The sequence below is a fragment of the Carassius gibelio genome, chromosome B11 (genome assembly GCF_023724105.1).
Source record: "Carassius gibelio isolate Cgi1373 ecotype wild population from Czech Republic chromosome B11, carGib1.2-hapl.c, whole genome shotgun sequence".
In the NCBI taxonomy this organism is placed as follows: domain Eukaryota; kingdom Metazoa; phylum Chordata; class Actinopteri; order Cypriniformes; family Cyprinidae; genus Carassius; species Carassius gibelio.
The window spans coordinates 18576427-18603034 of record NC_068406.1 but is presented as its reverse complement, the minus strand read 5'-3'; the positions used below and the strand labels follow the sequence as shown (position 1 = coordinate 18603034).

The following is a 26608-nucleotide window of genomic DNA, read 5'->3' as shown; positions in this document are numbered from 1 at the left end:
ATTTTAGTATTACACTTTTTCAAATGGTGTTTTCTATTCCTTTAGCTGTGTTGTAAATGGTGTATCTTCCTTTGTTTAGCAACAACAGGTATAACAAGCCATCAGCCCTCTTATCACAGCATTCTACTGTATCATCTAAAGTGCTAGTTCTTTACTTTAGTATTTCGCTGGAGTATCAGCACCAGCCCAGTGCATCCCTTCAATGCGTGAGACGAGGTGAGAGTCCAGCTGGGGAAATTACAGAACCAGCCACTGATTTAACCACTGATGGAGACCATTTGAGCCTCAGTGCTGCAGCAGGAAATTGAATTACCCTCACAATCTGTTTGTGCTGTACGTGCATCCCTCTGTTGTTCTGTTACCTCTGTCATGTGTGTGTGTGTGTGTGTATGTTTGTGGAGACTGTTTTCGATTACCTCACTGAATGTGTGAAATCCTCCTGATCTGCTTTACGGTTGCACACGGCCAGATTTAACCATGTCACACCTACAGGATATTAGCTCTTTTATGGTGGGTCACATGACTGTAAAAGGCTGTGCCCACAACTGGGAAAGGTTTCGAGATATGAGATGATGCCTGAAGGCTCCAGACCTACTGAGCCTAGTTATTAGATTGAAAGTGATATTCTTTGGTCACTTTGGACTTCCATCTTCACATTATCCATACTAAAGCTAGGTCCACTAGATCAGACTTTGCCGGATTTACTCCACATCATAGATAACAAAGTTTATCATGGTAAAAAAAAGAAAGAAAAAAAAAACACATTTTCTTGCGGTTCACCAAGGGATCTGTTGCTGGTTAGGCTAGTTAAGAAGCCTGATGCATCTAAGGCCATGTCTGCATTAACCCAGATACATCTGAAAACATCAAATGTAATGTGAGTGTGCACACTAGTATTTAAGTTTTGTGACCATAATGTAACCGTCCCTTCGGCGGCCATTATTTCTGGCATTAGCATAAAATGTCTTCTTCTATGGCCCTTTTTTCTTTCTTACAGGTCAACTACTTTCAGAGCAACGATTTGAAGAGAATCTTGCTTTGCAAATTAGTGTAATTTGACATGTCTGTATTGCTAGCTTATGGTTCTGGTTACAATAACGATCTACTCTGTTGCAAAAACATTTGAAGGGAACTCTACTGCCCCCTTGAGGACCGAAGGTTATTGCCACAGACACGAGCACACGTTTAGTATGACATGTTTGTGTAAAGTATATTACTGGCTTTATCCTGTTGCACATAAATAATTAATAATAGACTAAAGCAATTTACTAAAGCAAACATGCTTTGTTTTTCCATTCTGACTTTGGCATGTATCCAGTTTTTTTTTTTTCTTTTTTTTTTTTTTGTGGCTGAATATGGCAAAATACATTATCCAATTGGGAATAAACAGGATCCAAACACGTCCTGATGTGTGAGATGCCGGTTCTAATCCAGCTGTTCAGTGACAAAAAACAATAAAGATATATATGTGTGTGTTCCAGCACTGGTTAAGCTCAAATAATGCACCCAGTTCTCTGGAATGCTGTTTATTTTCGCCGTCACTGCTTCTGATACCATAAACCCTCAGCAGTGCACTAATGCTTATTTAAGCAATCAAGAACGTTTTACCTCATTGTAATTCTGCACGCAACCCATTAGTAATAATTAATCAAAACAAACAAATGGCAGAAAACAATAAAGTCCATTGTTGTTTTTTATAATCAGACAACTAATTAATTTATATGAAGCCAACTTTCCGGCTTTCTCTCCAGCAGGGGTGAAGACATGGAGGAACATGGAAATTTCTGCTTCTCGCAATGCTCACTCCAATTAATACGGAAATCCATGTGGAACGGAATATTGTTTGTTGCCATTTGCGCAATGAATAATTAATGTTTTTGTTGTGGGAGTGTTTTGTTGGTAGATAAATTTCTTTGCATCGTCTTCTTCCTCATTCTGTTTCCCTCTGCATGGTTTAACAAGACCCAGTAGAATTGCCCATTACTTCTGCACTTAAAATTAAACTTTAGTACATTTGCGTGTTCATTAGTACTATTTTAATTCCAGTGGCTGGGTATTGTTATAAGAATGTGTTCAGTAATGCATTGCAGAGAATCTTCAGAGACCTCACGGGTTCTGTCACATTGCTACAAAACCCAAGTGGCGAGATATAAAGAAGTACTTGCACGGTTCATAGGAAATGTTCACAATGGCTTTAGTTTGGGTATTTCTTGCTGTGCGCAGGCAGTGACCGAAAGCACTATTGAACAAGAAACAGAGTAATCTGTATTTTCAGAGAGAGAAATAAATTGCGATGACCTTTCCATTTCAAAGATCTATGAGAGTGCGCGTGTATAGTCATCCAGCAAGAGTGATTTAAACGCGTAACGGGAATGCGTGACTCAAAGGAGCAGAGAGTGTATAGACAGGAAAGGCTGAGTGGGTCCTTGGAATGCAGCAAATGTTTTGTGCAATTATTTTCTTCAAGCAGATGCTGCTTAATTGAACCTAAACGCATGTCTGCATCTCAAATGAATCATCGGTGGAGGAGAGTATCTTAGTTCATTATTCAAATGAAAGGAGTATTTATTTTAAAGATTTATTTCAGGGTAGAAGCTAGTTCCTTGATGTTTTACAGTTGGCTAAGTTTGCCCTGTACATGCTGGGAGTCTGAAATCGTAACAGTGATTGTTAGTCATCTCCTGGTGAGCGCTACAAGGTTTAGGCATGGGCGAGAGTTCAGACACAGCGTTAGAGTCTGCATCCATGCCAAAATGCCCAGATTGTGTGCCAATGAGTCTGCGTGAAGCCTTGGGGAGGAGAAAGGAACTTCCTGAATTCGCAGCAGTGGGGGATGAGATACTGAATAAATGAGAAATTGTTATACAAGTAGAATAAAGGAACATTGTTTGGAAGACCTACAGCACTCCGGAGCTTTTGTGATTCTCCCCAAGCAGAAGTTTTGAAACATGGATTGCATGCTCGCAGATGAAGGAACGCATGAACTTGGAGACCAAACTGTATATTTCAACCAAAAGTTGAACCAAAATTTCTTCATTTTGCATAGACAGTGAAGTGGAACTCCTGAAATGTTAAACAACAAAAGGAAAACCTTGGAAGAGTTGTTTGAATGTGAAGAGCAGGGTTATTCTGTTGTTAGCATGATATCCTTAAGCATGATGACACACGCAAGAGTGCTGTTGTTAATTTTGGCTGTGATTTGGCAATACGTCAGAATTATTGGGGTAATAAACATTATCAACGTTTTTTTTTTTACCAGAAATAGTTTCAGACAAAACCAAAGCAGAATCACGTGCTGTGACTCCAAACAATGCTACACATGCTAGTAGTGTATTGTTATTGAATGAATCTTTTTTTTTAATAATCAAATAATGATTCTCTGAACCATACATACATCCACATGTATCCTTTCTGAGTGAATCAGTGACTGAATTGACAGAATGAACAATCCAAATGACTCATTTATATAGAAAGTGGCTTCATTTGTTAATCAGTGAACCTGTATTTTTGAACAAATTGGCTGAATGAATGATTCAAATGACTGTTGATTTTTTTTTTTGCTCATATCTGACTTGTGTATAAAGTTTGGTTTCATTTTCTAACCGTCTCTCTGTTTTCTCTCACTTGTAGATACCCTGCTGTCATCTGGCCATGGTGAGTACTTGAGAAATATGTTCTCGGATACAGCTCTGCATGACTCTGAATGTGCCAGATCTCAAATGTGATTATTGTTTTTCAATGTTGGTCCGCAAGCACGCGTGACTCCATCCAAATGGAGCAACACTGCGGCAGCAGATGTACATCCTTTTTTCTGAAATTCACTTAGCATACTTTCAGGTCTGTTGGCTGACACGGAGAACCCAATCTTTGTTAGTGATTACTGAAGACTCACCTCTGCTCCCTCGGTTCTGTTCTGAGTTTCAGAGCTGGCACATTTTCCCAGCATGCTCGTTCAATCATTCGCGACTCACTTCGGTCAATCACCCCTCGTGGTTCTATTGTTAGGTTCACACACGCTCAGTCTGGCTGTTTGTCAAAGATGAGGCGCTTGCCCTGGGAGTCACTGTGTAGACAGACCCCTTTTTCATGTACATTTGGCTCAGTGGGGGGCAATCTTTAAAGTGTGTGTTTTTGCTATTGAATTTATGCTGTTATATATTCTCAAATTGCCTCCCATTTTTAGCAAAATGGAGCACTGGAAGTTGTGCACATGTGCTGGATATATAATGGACTGCATGACCAGCATATAGTCCACCTGCAGAGCTGCTAGGGCCACTGGAAAATAACACCTGCGCTGTCCATTTCTGCATCCATTCGGAGATGGAGAGCAAGAACGAGATCAGAAAGGAGTGAAAAAAGCCATGCAGAGTCTGCGCTTAAATGGCAGTCCTGTCCTGAACTCGAGCTGTATATGTTTTGCACTCAAAGCACACTTGCCCACAATGCTTTGTGGGAACAAGACATGGCACTGTGTCCGTTTTTTCCGTTTACTCTGCACTTTGCACGAGAATAGGATATGTGCAGGCCAGCAGGGTCTATATTTCCAGACCAGCACATTTTACTTTCTTTGCCAGTGTTCTTTTGTCAGACGGTAAGCTGGTACAAATAGTGTGCTGCCCTTCAAGATTTCTGCAAATGCACCATAATGGATAATAATATGGCTAATGCAAGCGTTTTGAATAGCTTGAAAAGGATGTTAAAAAAAAAAGCTCTCTGCGGACCAGGGAGTTTCTTTATTTTAGTATGTACTGCATTTTTACTGTGTTTGTGTGGTGTTAGTGTAAACGAAGTAAAAGGCCATATGGTCGAAGCAATGTAGAATGATGTTGACGACATCATCCTGACAACAGTAATGGTGACGGTCACTGTTTAGACAGCAGGCATTACTCCTCCGGCTGCTTCACACAAATGTGTTCGCACAAACACGAGCACACTTTATCCTCCTGTCCAAAGCCTTGGGTTTGACTCAAAGCGGCTAAGTCTGAGGTGTACACATACACAAAGCTATAAGTGTATGTGGGTACAAGGATATATATATATATATATATATATATATATATATATATATCTTTCTATACATATACTGTCATTGTTCATATGCATACGTATAAACAGAATGACCCTGCCTGTACATGTATAAATAAAGGGCCCAAATTGAGGTCACGAGAATAGGCTCTACTAGTACATAAATTTACACAACTATGTGTTTAAATTATGTTAATATATAGCAGTTGGGGCAGAAAATTAAAATAGTTTGGGGCAAAAACATAAATTCAAAATGTATTTAAAATGTTTTAAAATTGAAAACACTTATTTTAAATTGTAGTTTTAGTCAGCATAAGAGGCTATAAGAGGCATCAACAAAATCTTACTGACTTTAGGGTTCTGTAATATTTTTATCTTTTTTTGTATTTTTTATTCTTGTTTACTTCTGATCGACACATACTCTCTTTAGTGTAGTTTACTTGATAAGAGTTTTTGCATCTAATATCATGAATGTCAAGGTCACAGCCGAGAGCCTGTCACCTATAGGACATGCTGGATCTGCATAGACACAAACACACAGTAAATTCTTTACATGGATGTTTCTGCTGAATGTTGCTCTAATTCTCTCTTTCTCACTTCTCACTGCCTCCATCTATTCTTCAGTATGAATATGGTTGATGGAAGATGAAAGAGTGAATGAAGGAGAACTCGGTGTCCTTGGCCTTTGTGTGGGTCTGGCTGCACTCTGTGGTTTTGATAACAGAACGCTTTAGAGCTGTCAGCTTATGCGCACCTCACTACCCAAGGGAAAATGACATGGTTTCCCTGCAACTGTTTTTTTTTTTACAAATTTCAGTTTGTCCTTTCATAACAATTTCTCTTATATTTTATTTGTGGTGGTTTGTTTGGTTTAGTTTTTAAACCCACTGACAGTATTGTAAGATAAGATATTTTCATATTATGCATATATAGTATAAAACGCATATACGCGTATATGTGTGTGTATGTATGTGTATATATATATATATATATACACATATATACACATATATGTATATGTGTGTATATATATATATATATATATATATATATATATATATATATATATATATATATGTATGTATGTATGTATGTATGTATATGTGTATGTATGTGTATGTATATACAGGCCTTTTGAATGTATGCATTTGTGTAAGAAAAATATCCATATTTCAAACTTAATAAAACATTTTTCTCACTTTCATTATCTGTCATACGGAAGCCATTCTGGCGGCTGACGCAGCACGTATGCGCAATGTGTGTGTCTCTAAGATATGCTAGTGTCGCGAGTTTGTTTATAGGAGCAAAGGAAGCAAAGTATCCTTACTTTAGTGAAGAAAAAACGGTATCCTCTTGGTTTATATCGAAATCCTCAGACATTTTTCTTTGCAAATCCTTGGTTTGTGCTTCTTATTCGTGACCGGCGTTTTGTTTTGTTCTCCCTCCGCATTTGTCACTAATCATGCAATGCCGACATACTACAACACCCGCCAGATCGGAAAATAATCAATGTTTATTTAAATCTATTTGAATTTTTTGAAAAAATGTATAAATAAATACCACAGACTTTTGAATGGTAGTGTTAATAGAAATAGCTGCAAAATAAGCATTACCAGTCTAGCTGCCAAATCACTTTCCTTGACTATGCTGTTTTTTACCTTCACTGCAAATTATTTCCTTCCATTTCTCTTCTTTTGTCTCTCTCATTCTCTCTTGCCCTTCATTCTTTAGTAGTTTAATTGGCACTACCTGAGGTAGGCCTAGGTGTAATTGTTATAGTAGAAAGTGCCTTGGTCGGCTGGTTTTAAAGCCTTTTATCTGTAATCTCCCGATTGATTATGCTTTTTTCTGCCAGCCGAGCAAATTGTTCAAACCCATCAGGTGCACGGCAGGGAAAAAACAGCAAAAGAGGAGCTTCAGCTGTGCAACAGCCAAATCATAGAGCACATCGGCTAGAACATCCAATTTAGTGACAGACAACACAATGCTGCTTTTTAGTTTACACACACAGACAAATGAAACACAGATGTCTTCCTTGCTCCCTGTGTCACTGAGGGTTAAAAATTGAAAAAAGGAGAAGATTAAAAAGTGTGTAATCTGTAATTTAGAAAGAAAAAATAAAGAAGGAAGTGTTTTTTTTTTTTTTGTCTTACTGTTGGCATGCAATTTATCAAAACATTATTTAGGTTGTAATGGATTGCAGTGAATGATTTCTACAGCGTTATTGCAATTCTGCAGGCAAGTTCACAGTCCACCCAGCTTGATCAATATCTTATTCAGCTCGGTTGTATTTTTAATACAATACAGTAATGAATGCCGCCACCCAGGGGACTTGGCGTAGCCTCTTATTCTGCATATCTGTCTCAAATGGGCCCTCCTGTTAGCTTGTCATAATGTTAAAAAAAATGCTATAGTAGGAAATGCATTAGTCTTGAGTATTAGATTTTAATACAGCGCTAAGGAGCGAATAAGAGGAACTTAATAGCTGAGGTTAATGTGGGTGTGATCCAAAACCAGTTGACAGAAATGAAGATAGATAGCTAGAAATGCACTGTTCATACTTAGTATGCTGGATAAAATCCTACCTCTCCGTTGGCTTTTTGCTTTCCTTCTTTTACACTTTTGCACTCTTTCTATTTTGCCATCTTCCCAGGAGAGCTATATCTGTCCTGCTAATAGGACCACCATTGGAGAGGCTCTCTAGTAGTCATGCAGTGAAGTGAAACGTCCAATTTGGCTGCAGCTGGTTGGAGCAGTGTCCAGACTCTTACCATGTTGGCACTGTGGGATAGAGATGCTGGCTGTAGATTGGCAATGATAGGTCAGGTGTTGCCTCTACAATTAGGACTGGTTTTTAGTGTGTGGAAGTGTGTGTGAGTCACCAAATGTATCCACAATGATGGTAAAAACAGAATTCACCTAAACTGTGGGGAGCAGGCAATGGTCCCCTTGAGGAAAATGATGTAATATACATATTAAATGAAAAAAAAAATTGTAAGGGGGGCATATTGCAAAACAATATGTTTCAAACATATTGTTTGAACATATCTTTCAAACTCCTGAAGTGAGTCATCTTATAAGTTTTTTTGTGGGTTTAATGAATATCTAATTTGTGGTGTATTTTCACATATGCACAGTAAAGAACGGCGTCAGTGCAAATGGATTAAATGGCACCGGATTTATAGCACAGTATTTATCATTCCTGAAAGTAATTTCAGAAACGGTGACTGTGTGAGGAAATTAATGTGAGTTAATACAGCAGGTATTAATGTGAGTGGTGGTGTATACTCTGCTTTTATTTTGACAGAATTAATTTTATTTAATTTAATTTTAATTAATTAATCTTCAAAAGAAACTAACTTCTAGATTGAACATAAGGTCAGTCTCGTGGTTAGTGCATCAAAGTAAAGCAAAACTGTGTTCACTATGACCAGAGTTCGATTACCATCTCGAGGTCCTTTGCCGATCCCACTCATCTCTCTACTGTCCTATCCTAATAAAAGACATAAAAAAGCCTATGGAGAGAACATAAGAGCATGACTAACATTTGGTATATGTGTGCTGTGCAGAAAACTTCCTTTTCTGTGTCCAACCTACTTTGACACATTTTTGTTAGCACAATTATTTTTAGTAATTTGCATGCAATATGTTTGATAAGTTTCACAAGCAAATTAGCACCCTTTATTTGGGATCTTAGTAAATTCAGCAACTATTTTCTTAGTATAGCTCTTAAACAGAGTTTATTTCAGTTAATTGTTTGACACTCTGAGTATTCAGGGAACTGCCTTTTTAACGATTTTAAAGAGTCACACATTACCTCACATTATTTGCCAACAGCTGCTGCCAGCCTCTGGAACGCAGAACTTGTGCTTTCTGTAACCGCCAGTGTGTGTGTGTGTGTGTGTGTGTGTTGGTACCCATCTGCATGGGTTTGTTTGCACTGCATTTGAGTTCCAATTAAAAGCATCAGTCCTTTTGGCACCACAAGCTCCTTAAGGAAATAATCTCATATATATAAGCACAGGAGGCACAGCAGATGGTGTGATAGAGGGTTACCACCAGTGAACTGTCACTTAGGAACCAGGATTTATAGTCTCTGACTCAACACTGTACTTTAATTTAGCTTTCACTGAAATGGAAGATCTTCTTCTTCCTCTACACTAGGATGTTGTTCTTATGATGAAAAGACTTAAGACAATGACACTTGTCTTTTATTTTACAAAGAAGCACATTGCTAAATACATTTCACAGAGCCACAGCTGCTCTAGAGCTGCACATCTGCTCTGCTGTAAGCCTGAGCTCAATATCCAGGCTGGAAAAACTGCATTATGGCTATCAGCTAGTTCAGCCGGGCGCAGATTCAGGAGCTAAAACAAATGTGTAGTTCTTAGGTCCTGCAGTGAGGTGGACAGGGAGGGAAAAGACACTATTTAACTACGAGGCTGATGAATGAACAGCTTTTGGTTTTTACCTTAGAGCTAACACCTGTTCTTGCGGTGGTCCAGGCTGACAGCTTTGGGCTTGACGGCGCTCTGCCATGTGGACTGTTATTCAAAACAATTAATAGGCCAAATTTGATTACATTCAAGTGCATTTTTCCCTCAAGGTGGAGACTTGCTATTTTCTATCCCCTAGCTTTACCCCTAAACCCAACTTTCTCAGAAAGTATGATTATTAAGCCGTTTTCCTCGTCGGGATTGTTGGCGCTCCCTCAGTGTAGGTGATTTCAGGTTTTATTTTCCTTCTGGGCACATTTATTCCTCACAGTGTAGGCAAAACCTGACCCACACACATGTACCAAAATTATTTCAGTTTCCCTGGAGTTGAAAGCTGCCCTATTTTCTTTGCTAATTTGGAATATGGTCAAACATCCAGTGTTAGGTATGTGAATTCTATCTCTTGAGATTGTGAAACACATTTTCCTGAAGTTTCACGTCTATCGTTGGACATATTCATGCTTTTCATTGTTAAATAACGCAATGAACCACCAGATGTGCCTTTTAACGGGGTCATGCATTGCATTTTTTGCTTTCTGAGGTGCAACGAGATTCATTGTGTGATATGGACAGATATGTTTTTGTAGTACACTATTTTGTACGTCAAAAGACCAAGGGAAATTTAAAGTGCTTTTATGATAGGGAGTTAATAGGCCAGTTACGGACACTTGGGCAGCATAATGTGGTGACAACAGCTTTATTATAGTATGATCCATTCAATAATAATTCAATTTATAACTTCGAATCAAAAGAATAATTGCAATCAGGAAATAAACACCGGGAATTTTTTCTTATGAATAATAATTACAATAAATTATGTGATATAGTTCATTAGCCTTTACCGGCTGTTTGCGTTTGCCAAGCAACGTTGGAACTAGGTGCATTGATATAGAACTCAACTGGTGTGTATATCACCTTCAATTTTGCTAATACTGTGATTTGCAGTAGTTTTGATAGTGTACTTCTGTTGACGTTTACACTGAATTTTGTTGAAAGCTTGTCCATGTGTTGTAACCCTTAGACCATTTAGAATCTAGGGTGAATGCTTTCACTCCATCTCCTGTTTTAATGCAAACTCGCACCTCTCATTCACTCGCTCTCTCTCGCGTTCAAAGGCATTGTAGCATTAAGGCCTATGGAGATCAACTGTGTCCAGGCAAATCCCTACACAAATTAGATAGCATAAGCCATTATTACATCCAATGTCTTCATGGCACTCCCAGCAGTTAAATTATAACCTTTCTGCTCCTGTTCACAGTCAAAGAACAAAAGAGAAACCATTTTCATTACCGCCAGTCGTCCCTTTTTCTCCCTTCCCTCTAGATAGGAGGAATAGGAACAAGCCCCATTTATTAGATGCTTAGGTGGTATCACACATGCCTGTTAGACTTAAAATAAAAGAGGAAGGCGGTGTGAAAGAGAGAGCTTTTCATAAACTGAATTAAATTTCACTGACTCAAAGCATTGGGAATGCGAGAGCCATTCTCATGCCACAGACGACAAGAACAACACACACACAGACACAAAAAACTCTTCACTTTACATTCCTGTCAAATTTTCTCAAGCAAGTCATACTTCAGGTTCAAACTTCTGCTTTGCTGCTTTTGTTTAACAAGAGAAGCTCTCTACCTAAATATATTGTCTGTCAGTCAAAAGAGAGCTAAAGCTTTATATTGTGGATTAATGTATTGAATTCTGTTCTGCGTTTTGGTGCAGGCCTTCTTTCATTGTGTAAATATTCAATACAGACTACATTGACGTTTAACATCAAGCTGTCGTGAGCAGTTTTGTTGTTATAGAAAAAAGCTACCGCGTCTAACTTAAAGCATTTTTTTAAGTAGCAACAATATTGCTCAGCTGTTTTCTTTTTGTGTTTTTTTTCAGTAAAGTAGTTGTGTAGCATTCGGCCCAGATCCAGCCCACATCTGGCCTGTGTGAAATCCATGCGGGCCAGATGTGGGCCAGATCTGGGCCGAAATTGCTTGCTGTCTGGGATCCTTCTGGAATGTTTTTGCTGCCTGAGCTTGTCATATAAACACAGTTTCAAAGAATGTTGACATTTTCTTTATTTTGTGAATATACTTAAAGCAGAGTTTCCGCTAGAAAAAAATGGTGCCGGTCAAAGTGACCGGCAGAGGTTTCCTTTTCCGGACATTTTGATCATATGCCGGTCAAGTATCGCCTCTTAATTAGTCAAGGTGAGGAAAACTGGAGGCAGGCTATGTAACGTAAAAAATGACATAATCAGGCCGCCGAACGCAACATGTTTATTAGCCTAACTTTCAAATAGACGGAAAAAAAAACATTTTCTACTATGGTTCATTTCTTCATTCGGATCTATTTGCGATCCATTCCATTCTAAACAAACAAAGCATATGTTTCGTCCTTGTTTCATTATAGATTAAGATAATAATTCATAAATGCACGCATAATTATCAGTGAACTTGATAAAAGTTGCAGATATGTTTTACATGCATGCACAAACAAATGCCTTTCAACTTATGTGTGCAAAATTCAGAATGAAATGAATGTGCAGCAATTTGTACAAATAGAGATTCTAGGTCTACTATACTTGTTGTAGACATTAAATAAGCTTATTTAGTTTAATGTTTGTTAAAATATTATAATGTTATTTTTTAATTTATGTTGATTATGAAAAGTGAACCGCACGAGTAAGATAAGATGCGCAATATCGAGAGACATGGAGCGGGTCAGACATGATTTTGACCACTTAATTAAGTTTTGTTTAGTAGAAATACTTTTTTGAAGTGAATTTCGCTTTGTATAAATTGTATCTTAATTTTAATATTTTTTTTTTTATCAACCAATTGCCTGGATTTAATACATAAGAAGCAAATATAGCAGACGACAGGCCTAATCATGCAGGCGCCCTCGCGGCCACTTGCATTGCTAGTGAACTGGAGTGCATCTCATCCTAATTTAACGAAACTCAGCGTAGACCTCACAGACATGAAATATATCTTGAAATGTCTTTTTAACAATTTAAAACGAAATTTTTTTTTACCTATGCTAATTACACATTAAATTCAGGTAGGCTACGGAGTCGCTGTCCTCAGTGCCCAGAAAAGCGCTGAAACGGAGATGAAAGGGGAACCCGTTTTTATTTTATTTTTATTTTTTTTCGGCTTATTTTAACTGGCCCATCCAGTTTTCTGGAGGCCCACCTACAAATAAAAATCCTGGCGCCGCTAGTGCTTCGCAGCGGTCTGATATCAAGAAATAACAGACCGCATTCCACATTGGAATTCAACCAAGCCATGTAATAATGTTTAATAACTTTCAAACGAGCCTGTTCCTTCATAACATAGCCAAAGTTCGGTGTATTTTTGCTTTATACATTTTAGGCTTATTCTCAAATTCAGATTGTGTTAGGGGGGGCGGGATTATTAGGCAATTTTATTCGGACAATTTGACCGGAGTAATGTATGGACAAAAAAGAAAAAAACAACAACAACTGTGTTCTATTAAAGAAGGAAACATAAATGTGTGAAACGACATGAAGGTGAGTAAATTATGATAGAACTATGCCTTTAAGAATTCCACAGCTTCATTCGCACTAGACATGTATTGAGTTTGGTTTCAAATCTTATCCTTATAATTCAGTTTTTTTCATTTCGCAAGTTTGTACAGACAGCGTAGTCAATGTATCTACTTTGGTTGCTATAGTAACAGCATATGCATCAGCACAATGCCAAAAAGCTGTCAGTATGGAAAGGGATGATGGAAAATAGAAAATATTGTCTTTCCTCATGTCTATCATGGTATCATAAGATGAATCGAACATCAGATTTTGGCTGTAAACATTTTGAGTTTTTGCTGTGTAGACTACAAAAATGGATTGAGTCCAAACAAAGCCCAAGAATTTGGTCCAGTGGATGCTGCCCTTTTCTTCTGGTTCTTTTAGCTCAGTAGCCGACAGCGGCTGTCTCACAGATGCTGATTTTGCATGTGCACAGATTGAAATCTCACATCTCCCCCTCCCCGCGTTCAGACGCTCTCCTTCTCAGTCACGCAAATGCTCCCATCACACCATTCCATCTGCATCACTGTCACCGCTCTCTCCCTTCATCATTTTAGTTGGCAAGCACGCACATACATTCATAGACTGTGTACACAGAGTACAGTGCATGAGTGGGTATTTAATATGTTGGCCGACAGATGCACTGGTATTGGCCACAATATGTTGATGTAATTGATTTTAACAGAGAGCATCTCATCTTCATTCAGCTAGAAGATGACGTAGTCGACTTTCCTGGCACACTGGAGGCTGCATTTGGCACATTTTCCATCGCTCTTATGACCTATGGCTTAACCTCTCATGTTTAATTTCTTCCAGTTACTCTCCTCTTCAGATTTAGCTTCGGAACATTGATGCTGAATGGGAACTTTCTGCAGTTCAACCTGATTTGGCAGACTCCGTTCGTAAGGGAGCCCAATTGCTTGCATCCCAGTTTATGTTATGCAGGCGAGTGTGTGCTCTCCTCTCCGGCTGTTCCTTTGGTTACGATGGCATCATTACTCATGTCTGAATTCTCTCTCTGGTTCTTGGCATTGGTGCGGTGGGCACACAGGGGTCACGTTGTGCCAGGGTAAGGCGCTGCAGGAAAGCATGACCCGCCAAAGGGCGGGCATGAGGAAAGGGGGCCCGCTGAAGCCAAGTTGTTCTGCCGGTCAGATAGGACACTCCATCAACCTGTCCTCTTTTCCGGTTGGTTGATCTCTCCATAAATGAATCATGCTACGGCTGTTCAACATCATTTATGTAACATGTAATCTGTTACTGTTTTTATTCTATTTGCCCGTCCATATGGTAATGATTATTTTATTGAAACAATTGGTGTTGCAAGGCGTGGATGAATTGCCACTAGCAAGCCTCATTCATTTGAAATAATCAACATACTGTATGTGAAATATTAAGAGAGTGATAACCAAAGTCATTATACATGTAAAGTAGATTGTAGAGATGAGTCACGGTGGTTAACTGACAAATGGTTAAAATTAATGCAGGGGCGGAGCTGGGGTTAACAAGAGTGCATTCATTCAGTAACAGAATGTCTTTATGACCACATCGAATGGGAGACGTTTCAGATGCACACTCCAGCTTCACTTCAGCACCAGAGAACAGTACCGTGCTCGTAGCTCATACTCTTCTATTGCACACACCAAGGCACCGGCGCACTGTAGCCTGCATCTTTTTGTATCGACTCGTGAAATAAACTATGTGCATGCAATGTCGTGGTCAGTTGAAGTTACCAAAAAGCCGATTAACGCTCCATTAAAACTCTGCACTCATGTATTATATTTTATATGAGTCCCATTTAAAGAACATGTCTCTGAAATGGTTTTAAGAACTGTCCTGGAACATCCCAGCAAACGTCTCCCTCATCTAACAAACCCGATTCAACTCACCAGTTCATTAGTAGAGACTTTAAGACCTGAAGTTAGTCAGAAAAGAGAGTTGAGAGAAAATCTGATGCGTGTCAGATCTGTGTCATGTTCAACAGCGGCAGCTCTTAAAGAAATAGCAGCCAAAACAATCTATAAACCAGCTGCTGTGATGTCTATTAATCAAAGGACAAAAAAGGAAAAAAAAAATAGTAAAAAATAACTTTTATAGATTTAAGGATTCATCTATATTTAATTTAGAATTTAGTGTTTGATGATTTCAATTTCTGTATATTTCTGCTGAAGGGCACAGGTTAATATGGCATTTATTATAATGGGTTTATGTGAATTAGAAGTTTTTATTTTATTTTAAGTCTAATAAATTCAAATTGATAGCAATTATACTGTAATGTCTAATGGCTATAGTCAATGGTTAAATATTAGAGGAAAATCTATTTTATAGAGACATCAGTAGTAATGGGTATCAGTGATACTGGCCTTCAGTCATAAAAAAGATGCCATTAAACAAATATTAAAAATATACGTGTATAAGTCTTTATATTGTTTGTACAAATGTTATACTTTAAACTGAACATGTATTTATTGTGATGCTTTGATTCACTTGTAGCATTTAGGAGGATTGCTCAAATGTTTTTTCAAGACCTCTATTATTTCCTTTATTCTTTTTTCTTCTCTGTTTAGATCTAAAGACCTAAATAAAGCTGGTAAATCTGAAACTATCCTAATTATATACTTTATTTTTCGGCATCCCATCGAGTGGCTGATTTTGAAAACATTTAGTTTAGCTCATTCCTAGCAGACAGACCGGCCATGCTCTATTTTATCTCTGTATTGGCCATTTCTCTGAAAACCTTGATAGATGAGGCGTACGATTACACCGCAACTGTTTATAGTCTCCTGTGAGATCCTCATTTGCCAGCTCATTTCCAGACTCATGCTTTTTAAGGTAACACAGTAATCCCTCTTTCAATTAACAAACATCAAAGTAATATGGTGAAATTATATTTGACCACTGTATCTCATTTACAAGGGCAAGCGTCCGCAGACGTGCACGTTTCACCATCTGGTTTCATTTACTTTAGAAGCCTTTCCTTCCTCCCTTGTGTATCTACAACCTGATAAACATGTGGTCGGTACTCCTCGACTCTCCTCTCTTCTCCTTCAGCCCATTTGAAGTTTCTCTTCAAGCTCATCAAAGATTCTCATTTGAGATACAAAGAGCCCTCCCTCTTGTATTATCCAGCCTGGTTGCTTTTGGCCACTCTGGACTTCAGGGGCAGAGGCGAAGAAAAGAAGATCTGGCCGCACGTTATTGTCTGTTTTCCTCAACCTTGAAGAAATCGAGAGGTCATGATCTCCCAGCGTGGAAACTTGTTTATCAGAAATCAATAGCCATTTTCTGGCCTTTTCTAGACCAAGGGCCTGGTAGATGACTTTGCGTCGGTGGAGTGAATGTGGGTGGTGGGGGAAGATCTAGCATGCAGGCGGTAGCGTAGCACATGTGCATCCTTCTAAAAGGCCAGTTGATCTGAAATTAAGTCTCGCCTCTTCATTATGAAGAACACAACTCTTTACTCAAGGCTAATGCTTTAAAGAGGGGCAAAAGTTCAGAAGAGTGCACCGACCGTGCCTGTTTTGTTCTGGCTGCTTAAGCGTGTGGGTGTTTGTGTGTGTGCACATGGTTTGGAATTTACACTTAATATGCTCCATTTTCAAATAACAGGCTGGCATTCAGTGGTTTTCCCCTTAGAATATCACTCCAACTTTGAACTGAGTAAATACCGTAATCACCATTCACCTAAATGCATTATGGGTATGAAGGCCGTGCTGCACCGATGGCCTTTTCTGGCTGCGGTGAGGTCGGCTTAATCTTCCTAGTGTTGAGCATGTTAAAGAATAGATAATGAATCCTCAGGGTGCTGATTCAGTGGAAATGAGCTTGACAATATGGTTGCCGTGTGTGCGTTAAATGAACACAAATAGAGCAGGACATCCAGCCCTGAGTGTATAATTGACCACAGTGTGTGGGCATATGAACGTACTTCAAAAAGACCCAAAAGATCAGCCTAATGAGTGTGAAAATAAATTCATTCGGAATAATAAGAGGGTGGACGGGTCATTAATAAAGTGTCTGTTGACCTTCCGATCACAGGCCTTCAGGAGGATCCATTGTCTCTCCATCTGCCCATTTCTGATACTTTGTTGTTTACTGTGTTAAGCCTGGAATACACTACATGACTTTTACCAAGTTTTCTGCCCTGATTTACAGTCCAGATGAGTTGATGCTAGTTGCCGAAAGTCTGAGCCGGTCTGCAGATTTGAGCTGACACATTTCACAGAAAATCCCATTGCATATGATGAACACAGACTCCAACTTCAGACTATCGCTGCATCCAAAATCACATATTGTCTTGTAGGTTCTACATTTGGTTTGAAACTAACATTGCAACCGGTAAAAAAAAACAAAACAAAACAAAAAAAACTATTTTAAGGATGTTATTTATAGTATAAATGTAATTCAGTAGATCCCCCATTTTGCCACTGTCATGTGACATATGGTATCAGTTGAGCCACTTCTCTGCCATTCACAAATCCTCTCCCATGGCCTCACAGGATAGTAGAGTCCATCAAATATGTAACTATAAGGATAACAATAATTATAGTTGTTAATCGTTCTAAATTTAAAAGAATGGTAGATTTCATGTCACACCTATTTCAGTTATGTTAATCAAACAATCAGAATCCATCCTGCTTTAAAGAACTGGAGAGCTTAAATTGGTAGATGACATAACTGCAGTGATTGCTCATAATAAACAAACCGATATTTTCCGTTGATGTGGTCTCTAATATAGTTACTGTTATTGTGTTCACCAGTTTTGAGGAAATAAACTTTTAATAGTAAAGCATTACAATATTGTGGTACTCCTTTAAAGATGTAACTAATTACGTTACTTACTTTTTATGGAAAGTAATTTGTGAAGTTACTTTTGAGTTACATTTTAAATCTGCGCAGGGCTTGCTTGTTTGTAAAAAAAAAAAAAGAAAAGAAAAGAACAATGTATTTTACAAATGTAAAAGCCCTTTCACACCAAAAGTGAAATGAACACACACCTCAGGCTGAAGGAAATGTAAATTCACATCTGTACATTAGAGAGCGCAGCTCAAACAAATTGCATGACGAATATGACGCAGGAGAAGAAAGTTCAACACTATTCAGCAATAACAAAATTGAAACAGAAATGTGTCATTTTTGCTTAATAGTAATTTTGAATTGGATCATCGAATGTCAGTAACAATGAATAAATTAAATTCATAAATTATTTTGTATATTTAATCATTTAGCAGACGCTTTTATCCAAAGCGACTTACAAATGAGAACAATACAAAATGAGAACAATAGAAGCAGTCAGGTCAACAAGAGAACAACAACAGTATACAAGTGTCATGACGAGTCTCAGTTAGTCTAGTACAGAATGCACGTGACGCAAGGCATCGTTCACTTGCAGTGCACAAACTTCTGGAGGGCACATAAGATTAAACCTGTGAGTTTAGGTATGTAGGTGCCGTGCCAGTGGTCATCTTGTAGGCAAGCATCAGTACCTTGAATTTGATACCATTATATTTAATCGTTTAGATACTGAAATTATATTTAACGTAATTATTGCAGGTTTGTAATAGACTGAGTTTGCATTTAGTGAATAGTGAATCTGTTTTTGTGCAGTTGAGATGAAGAAATACATGTTCATATTTAGTAAGCATCATGTTTACACTGCGCACACAACGCCTCTGCACTTACTCATGATTTCTCTCAACATAGAAACACCAGAGATGTCAGTCAAGACATGGGAAAAAAGTAACTGGAGTTAAAAAAAAGCTAATCAGATATTTCTTCTAAATTAAAAAGAAATGTGTTACTTTAGTGGTTACTTAAAAAAGTAATCTGATTACATAACTTGCGTTACTTGTGATGCTTTACTCTGGTCTTCATAGTTAACATTCTTGTTGTGAGCGGGCCTTTAGTCGTAGCTGAGGTTATGTGCTTTCCTCAGTGGATGTGTTCTTAGTATTGTTCTGTCCTTGTCTGTTCCTGTTTAAAGTTTGGTTGTTTGAAGGGTCATTAAGGATCGGAGATACTTCATTCTTACTGTGAGATTGCTACGATGCACGTTTTATGCGGTAATTGCCGATTGAAGCGGTGCATCTCTTGTGCAGGATGTTTGCAGCACTGATGGTAAGGACCTTCTTGCCAAACAGCTAAATAATGACATTGCGTCTGAGAGGTGGACAGAGACAAAGAGATCAGCTCTGTGCAAGAGACATCTAACCGTAGGTTATGCACATAAACACAAACGCAAACGCGGAACAAAAATTGCTTGCCATCAGCAAGTCAGTAGATAGATGATACTGAGGATGGAGAGCTCTTTCTTTCCCTCCAGCTCACTCCTCTCTCTTAAGATAACTTTGCGACAGGTGTCTTTACATCAGGAAGGAATGATGAATGGCTCTGTTTCACTCTCTCAAGCCTAAGCAAATCCAAAAGAACAGACAGTCATTCCACAATCGCTGTGGCAGATGCTGTCACTCACTTTTCCATGGAAATACTGCAATCTACACAATTCTTAGATACAAACAATGAACGTGAAATATTATATGATGATCTTATGTTAAATCATATTTCATATTATCATTAATGTATTATACAATGTACAAAATAATATTTAAAATATTATATTTACTTTAAGATCATATATACTATTCCAAGTTCATTGCTTAAATAATTTGTTATTACTATTAGTATATTTAATAATAAATAATACATTATTGTTATTATTATTATTAATTTTGAAGACTTTTAGAACATGCTAATATACAGTATGCAAGTAAAGAAAAACTTTAAAATGACAGAAAATATATTAATTATTAAACATTATTGTAATTATATTTCTATTATTTTAGTATATTTTAAATATGTTATTTAGAGACAATTTCATATTTTTTATATAACTTGTCATGTCTGTAATATATGGATTTTTTATGGATATATGGATTTATATATTATTACTATTAAATAATTTATAATAGCATGGTTTGTTTAATGTTGTAAAGATACATTAAAAAAATTGCGAAATGCCAATTAAATTGCCTCACACTGTAAACATAGAAAAAAATGGTGTAAATAAAAATTACTGGAGTATGTTTTACAAGAAAATAATATTTCAGTTTGTCCTAATGTTTAATTCAGTGTGTAACTTGCTGTTCCTTTGTAATTTTTTGTTTGTTAAATTTGACATTTTTTTGTAAAAATGGTTCTACGCCAAATGTATTGCCTGTGCAGAAAATAAACAACAGGTCTTCTGTGCCCTTTTGTTTCATAAAAGCTTTATGAATCCTAAGGACATAATCAAAATACAAGTATTCTTCAAAAACAAATATTCATCGATTTTACAGAAGAGCTGCTGAGGTCAATTAAAGACTTAACATGAAGGACCACGGGAAACATAGTTATCATTACGCACAACAAGCACCTCTAAAATGTCAGCTCTAATCATTTCCTTAGACAGCGCATAATGAGCTGACATTTGGCATGGAGGTAGATAGGATTAATGCTACTAATGACTAAATTAATGGTGCTAAGAGTCTGACTGAAAAGTGGGGTGGTGTAAAGAGATCCCAAAATTAGCTTGGTTTCTTAAGAAACACTTATTATGGAAACAGAATACAATTAATCAGAAACGCTAGAGCGCTCAGGCTCTGACATATATGGGTGGCACCACTTAGCGCTCGCATAAACGCACATGTGCGAGCACAATGCAAAGATGCGTGACACCCCCTCATCTCTGTCTCTCAACTGTACGGTCTGTTACACATACTGTGCTGTTGTTTGCAGACTCTTTTAAGCCCAGTACCCTACAGAGGGACTGTAAAGTCAACTCTTCAGTCGTGTGAAAGGTCTAAACGAGACAGATACTTTTATTCGTCACTCTCACCAGGCTGTCTTAAGATGTGAATGGGATGATTTGCATCGTGTGCTAATTAACAGCTTTAGCATTTGGATGGTCTCCAGCTCTACGGAGCAGGAGGAGAACGTAAAAGAGAGAATGTCTGTAGGAGTGAGGGATGGAGAAAAAGAGAGAGAGAGTGCAGGATGTAAGAGAACATATGCTTATGTGCTTAGTGGTGTGCAGCAGTGCGCTAATGACTTAACTGCTCCGCAGAGACACCACACTCACGGGGACGTCTGTGTATGTCTGTCTGTGTGTGTGTGTGTGTGTGTGTGTGTGTGTGTGTGTGTGTGTCTTCCAGACTGCATTCACTGTACTGACTAAGGCTGTGGAGCATATTGAGGTCACATTCTGTACATGTTTAGGTGTTCCAGATGTGTAAACAAATGGGTGGAGGGTAGGAGAAGTTCACCGCATGAGCATAATTTTCTTGACAAATTGCCCTTCCACTGTGGATTTTGTCCTAAAATGGTGTAGCACCCATGGGGTACACTTTGATTAGTTAACATGGACACATGCCTACCAGTAGATGGCAGTTTGTGGTCAGTAAGTTTATTTTAACAGTAAAGCTGTAATAAGTCCAACAGTAAAGCTGTAATATTGTGCAATATTATAACAAACTAAAAAAACTGTTGTCCTTTTTAATATGTTATAAAATTACATTTATTTCTGTGATGGCAAAGCTGAATTTTCAGGAACAATTACTGCAGTCTTTAGTGTCACATGATCTTTCAGAAATCATTCTAATAAAACTTAAATTTTGACCAGTAATATGCATTGCTAAGGACTTCATTTGGACAACCTAAAAGGCAATGTTTAGATTTTTTAGATTAGATTCCAGATTTTCAAATAGTTGTATCTCGGGCAAACATTGTCATATCCTAACAAAACATATATCAATGGAAAGAATAGTTATTTAGCTTTGAGAAGATCTTAATTTCAAGAAGAATTGGCTCTTATGACTGGTTTTGTGTTCCAGGGTCACATATGCTGATTTGGTTAAAAGTAAAAAAAAAAATTATAATAATAAAAAAGGCCACTGTAATGTAAGTGATGGGTAACCATCATATAAATGAAATTTAAAAAAGTTTTATTCTTTGCGGTCAGGTTGTTGTTTGTTTGTTTGTTTGTTTGCTTGCTTGCTTGGGACTTTGCAAGTTCTTTCAAGTTCATTAGCCAATCAGATTTTCTGGACACCATTTTCTTGTGGATTCAGAAATGAGGCATTTACAGCTCATGTGATTGGCTCAAAAACATTTTCCCATGAGCAAAGTTGCCAGCTAACAAAATTAGTACTTCCACTGAGGCATGTGCCAGCTGAGCAACTGCCATTGATGATAAATAAGATTGGTGACGGGAATGCTACTTTAACTGTGAGTTTTCCTATAGGTGTTTTACAACGTCCTCAGATATTCAGCATTGTTCAGTCAATATTTTTTTCTCTCTTTTTTCAGATTTTTCAACATTTAGTTGCATGCTTATGTTCCACAGATGAAAAATAAATTATTCTGCACTTTTCGGTTCACGCAACTCGCTGCAAGTTCTTAGCTAATGAGTTCCTGACAGAATTCATTAATTGTTCATTATAATAAATTAGTCCTGTAGCTGTTGTCTGACTTTGAGGAAAGCTTTTTCTAGTAATATTCGGTTGAATGCTTCTCAGAGTCTGACCATATGTTCTTTTTTTTATTAAAATATTGCATTGTGGTGACCTTTAGGGCTGATGTAACATTGCGTTAGTTCGTTGTTGGAGTTGAGAGAGTTTTAAGGTCAACCCGTCCCCCCGACTCACAAAGTGTGGGTTCTTTTTGTCTACCTGGCTTTCTTTCTTTACCCCATTCTTTTTTTCTCTTCACTTTTCAGCAGTCACCCTTGATGTCACTGCTTTCTTTACATCTCCGGTCCATTTCTCATTCCGTTTCACTCATTCGTCCTCAATGTTAATTTTGCAGCTATTTCTGTCTTTTCAGTCTCTCTTTTTTATCTCGTTCTTTCATGTCACCCTCATCCTCTCTGTTTCCCTTGCCTGTCACCGAGCGCGAAACGGCTGATGCGCGTGTGAGCTGCCACGGCACTCACATTAATAACTTTGACCTCTGAGTTGACTGAGATGTTGCAGAGAAATAGTATTTGTCAGTAGATTACATAGGTTGTATCTCATTCCTTCCCTGGTGACCCGAAAGCAAACAGAAACGGCATCATCACAGCCCCTAGTGTAGCCATTGCCTTCCATTCTTTCTTTCTTAAGGTCATATTGTTATATTTTTAAAAAGGTTATGCTGAAGATAGAGCAAGTGTGAGACAAAAAGAACGTTGACATTTGTAGGCATTAGTGGAACATTCTCGATGGCCGGAAAGAGTCGTGAGCGTGCTGTGTGCCTGTTCCTTTTCATCAATGTGAGATCTGTCTTCAGTTTTGGAGCCTTTTTTATTACTGTTATTATTTTTTTTTTCCTCGCTCTGCTTCTACAGGCTGTAGATAATCACTGTAATTCATAATGGCATCTCCCATATGGAAGCTGTCATTCAAAGCGCTTTGGGGGCCGCCATTTAAATTTAATGGGAAAATATGGTCATGCATATTGCTATACCCACTCATTGATTATATAATACATCTAGACAGAGCTTTCAACTTTTTTTTTGCTTAAATGTATACTTTTATACATAATTATTGTTCCTTTGTTCTGACTGTACATACATTTCCTGTTACTTGTAAGAAAAATGTGATGTACAAAAGGTCAGAACTGAGATGCAAAATAAGCATAATGAACAATGGTATTGCATGATGAGGTATGATGCTTGCATTGAATAGTCTGTTTATTTATTTTTATACCGGTAGCTATGCACTCGGCTGTTGTGAAAGTGAAAGTTCGGGATAGTGAATTTCTACCATAAGGTGACAGATTTGCTTTGTACTCTGCAAAAGCTCAGCACGATCCCACACACATTCCCTCAAAGCTCTTGAATAAATACTTGCAGATCTGTTTGATTGCACTGTTTACATCCATGGCCGCGCTCGTCCTCTGCATAAGTGGCACAGTGAGCCCTCACATAACGTCGGAGTTAGCCATGACAACAATTGACCATAATACACTCGATTATTTCCACAAATCCACTGCTGCATGTTGTGATACAGAATTAAATCCTGTTCATATGGGGATTATATACAGTAGTTTGGATGCATCTTTCGATTGCAGCGGGGAAATCAATAACACTTGACGTGCACCTCCAGGAGATGATGCTTATGTGTTTGGTAATCTTACTTATTGAATGAACTCTGCTGGATCAGAGTTTTTGCTTCTTTTAGGATTGTCAAATTTGTTTAGTTGGTGGATGCTATAGTTTATAGTATCATAAATCTATAGCGCGTTCCATGTGGACTGACTGTATCAACATCCACCTTGAATTAATGAAGGACACAGAGTAAAGGATTCGCAGTGCAGACTGTGAGGATGTCCACACTAGTGTGTTTCTCACCTCTACTCCAGTGCTGAGTTCTGATCATGGAACTATTCATTTTTAATGAGACAGGAACTCTGCTGAATAGAGAGGTGGGGGATGTTGTGGTTGCTTAAGTCACTTCACGCATTTCCTTTCCCCTTGCTGTACTTCTTATCTGTGTACTATTTCTTCCAATTTCATTTATCAAACCTCTCTCTCACACACAAACTCTCTGTTGCATTTTTCTTATTTTAGCCTCCAAGACTTTCTGGTGATAAAATTTGAGTTCCCTTAGCTTTAGCCATTATCAAAGCAACAGTTTTTTTTTTTCAACTTATCTCTCTCTCAGTTGCTTCTTCTCTAGCCATAAGTTTTTAGAATGTCTGATGTTCAGTCCCACACATGCTGCAGCTCATTACTCTGATTTGGCACATCTTTGCATAAACACTGTTGGGCGCCAATGACGACCTTATTTAAGGGCAGGGGCGTTTTGTCCAAATGCTGTCTGACAGTGCCTCCTTTAAAAAATAATAAATGTTTATATATTTTTTTTCATCTAGCAACAGCGATACCAGAGTATAACGATTTAGAGGAATGTTGCGTCTTTTTAACTCCCTTTGGGATCATCGAGTTCTCACTGAAAACCTTAAATATAGTGTGAAATGTAGGTGAATAGGCATGAGACAGAAGGTAGTGCTTCTGCATTGCTGTGATTGGCTGGTTACCCTGTTGACACGATAATGCCTGTCTATCATTCATGCATATGATCGCCAAAATGGCTGTGTGCATCCGCTCCAAAATGGACAGAATGATTACAAAGTAAACATCTCCAAATATAAATTATCTTGAAATTATTTGGAATACTGTTTTTTTTTTTCTTTTTCTTTTCTTTTTTTGCGAGGACTAAGCTCAGTTCAATTAAAGCTGGCACTGCATGTGTCCGACCTTCATGACACCTGCAGTGTTATCAGAGGATTTTTTGAATAATGGGCTAAAAAGAAGGTGACTAAAAATAATCAAACAACATCCATCATTCACAAACAACAAACAGAAACTACACAAATGTGCTTGTTAATTTATTATAGTTCTTATTTTTTCAAACAATGTCTTAGAAAAAACAACAACTGAGATATTTATTCGTACATTTAAATATATTTAAACTTGCATTTCATGTAATATGTTTTGTTAGTAAAGTCAAACAAGATGGAGTGCTGTTTTGTTGCATATCAGCAGTTAGTTCCAGTCCTTGAATCTGATTGGCCATTCCAAAAGTATTCATATACCTCTTTCTGCAGGTTATATCATTACATCAGAACTTGGTGTCTTTATGAGTGAGACACTGAAACATTTACTCCAATGATTCCCTTTAAACACTGATTCATTCTGGAACCAGACCAGTGACAGAGTGACTCATTGAATCATTTACTCAAACAATTCATTCAAGGCAATTACTCATTCAGGAAAAACGTGACTATACTGTGTCACTCGGTTGATTGTTTTTGACTGTTTTTGAACTGCCTTTGTTGGAAGAGCAAAAATAGACTGGCAATATTTTGTCTAAAATGTATATATATGTATATATATATGTAAATGTATAATAACATTTTATTAAGCATTTATATAAAAGCAATACTGCTTATACTCACACTGTTGATCTGTATATCATATTACATTTGAACTGTTATTCAGAACAGCTTGTGGTCAGTTTTTTCATTTTTTTTTTATACATATATTTTTCTCTCTGCCAATAAAGAGTTCCAAAGAAGCCAGAGCTTCAAGGTTTGTATACTGCGTTCCATATGTCTATAAACCTTGCGTTAAAATGAAATGAAACTAAATCTGTTACACTTAAACCCCAAATCCAAACAGGAGGTTTGCTTTATTTCAGAAGACCACCACATGGTACTATCGAAAGGGCTTTGGCCCTCTGATGGAGCTCTGCTGAGGGGCCTTCGCTACAAAAGAGACGACTAACTGCTGTCTGCCACAGATAAGCGACGTCTCGGCTTTTAGCGCCTTTTAACTATTTGTGTTTTAGTAACCTCACCAGGTTCATATGAGCATGTCACTCCGACTGTGTCTGGAGTCTCTAGCCTGCTGACATCTCGCTAAAGGGAACACCGTTCTTAGCTTACAAGCTGGCCGGGCTTATGAAGTCTCACAGGAGGAGGTTTATGGCTAGCGACAGAAGTAAACCCGCTTATGACGTACAATCCC

The 26608-nt window shown here is 37.9% G+C and overlaps 1 protein-coding gene across 1 annotated transcript in view; it reads left to right on the top strand.

The window, feature by feature from the left end:
• Positions 1 to 26608, top strand: part of LOC127967721 (cadherin-4-like) — a 188889-nt gene that overhangs the window by 77412 nt on the left and 84869 nt on the right. Inside the window, exon 3 of the mRNA XM_052568361.1 lies at positions 3631 to 3654. Coding sequence (XP_052424321.1) covers positions 3631 to 3654 — 24 coding nt within the window. The remainder of the gene's footprint in view (positions 1 to 3630; positions 3655 to 26608) is intronic.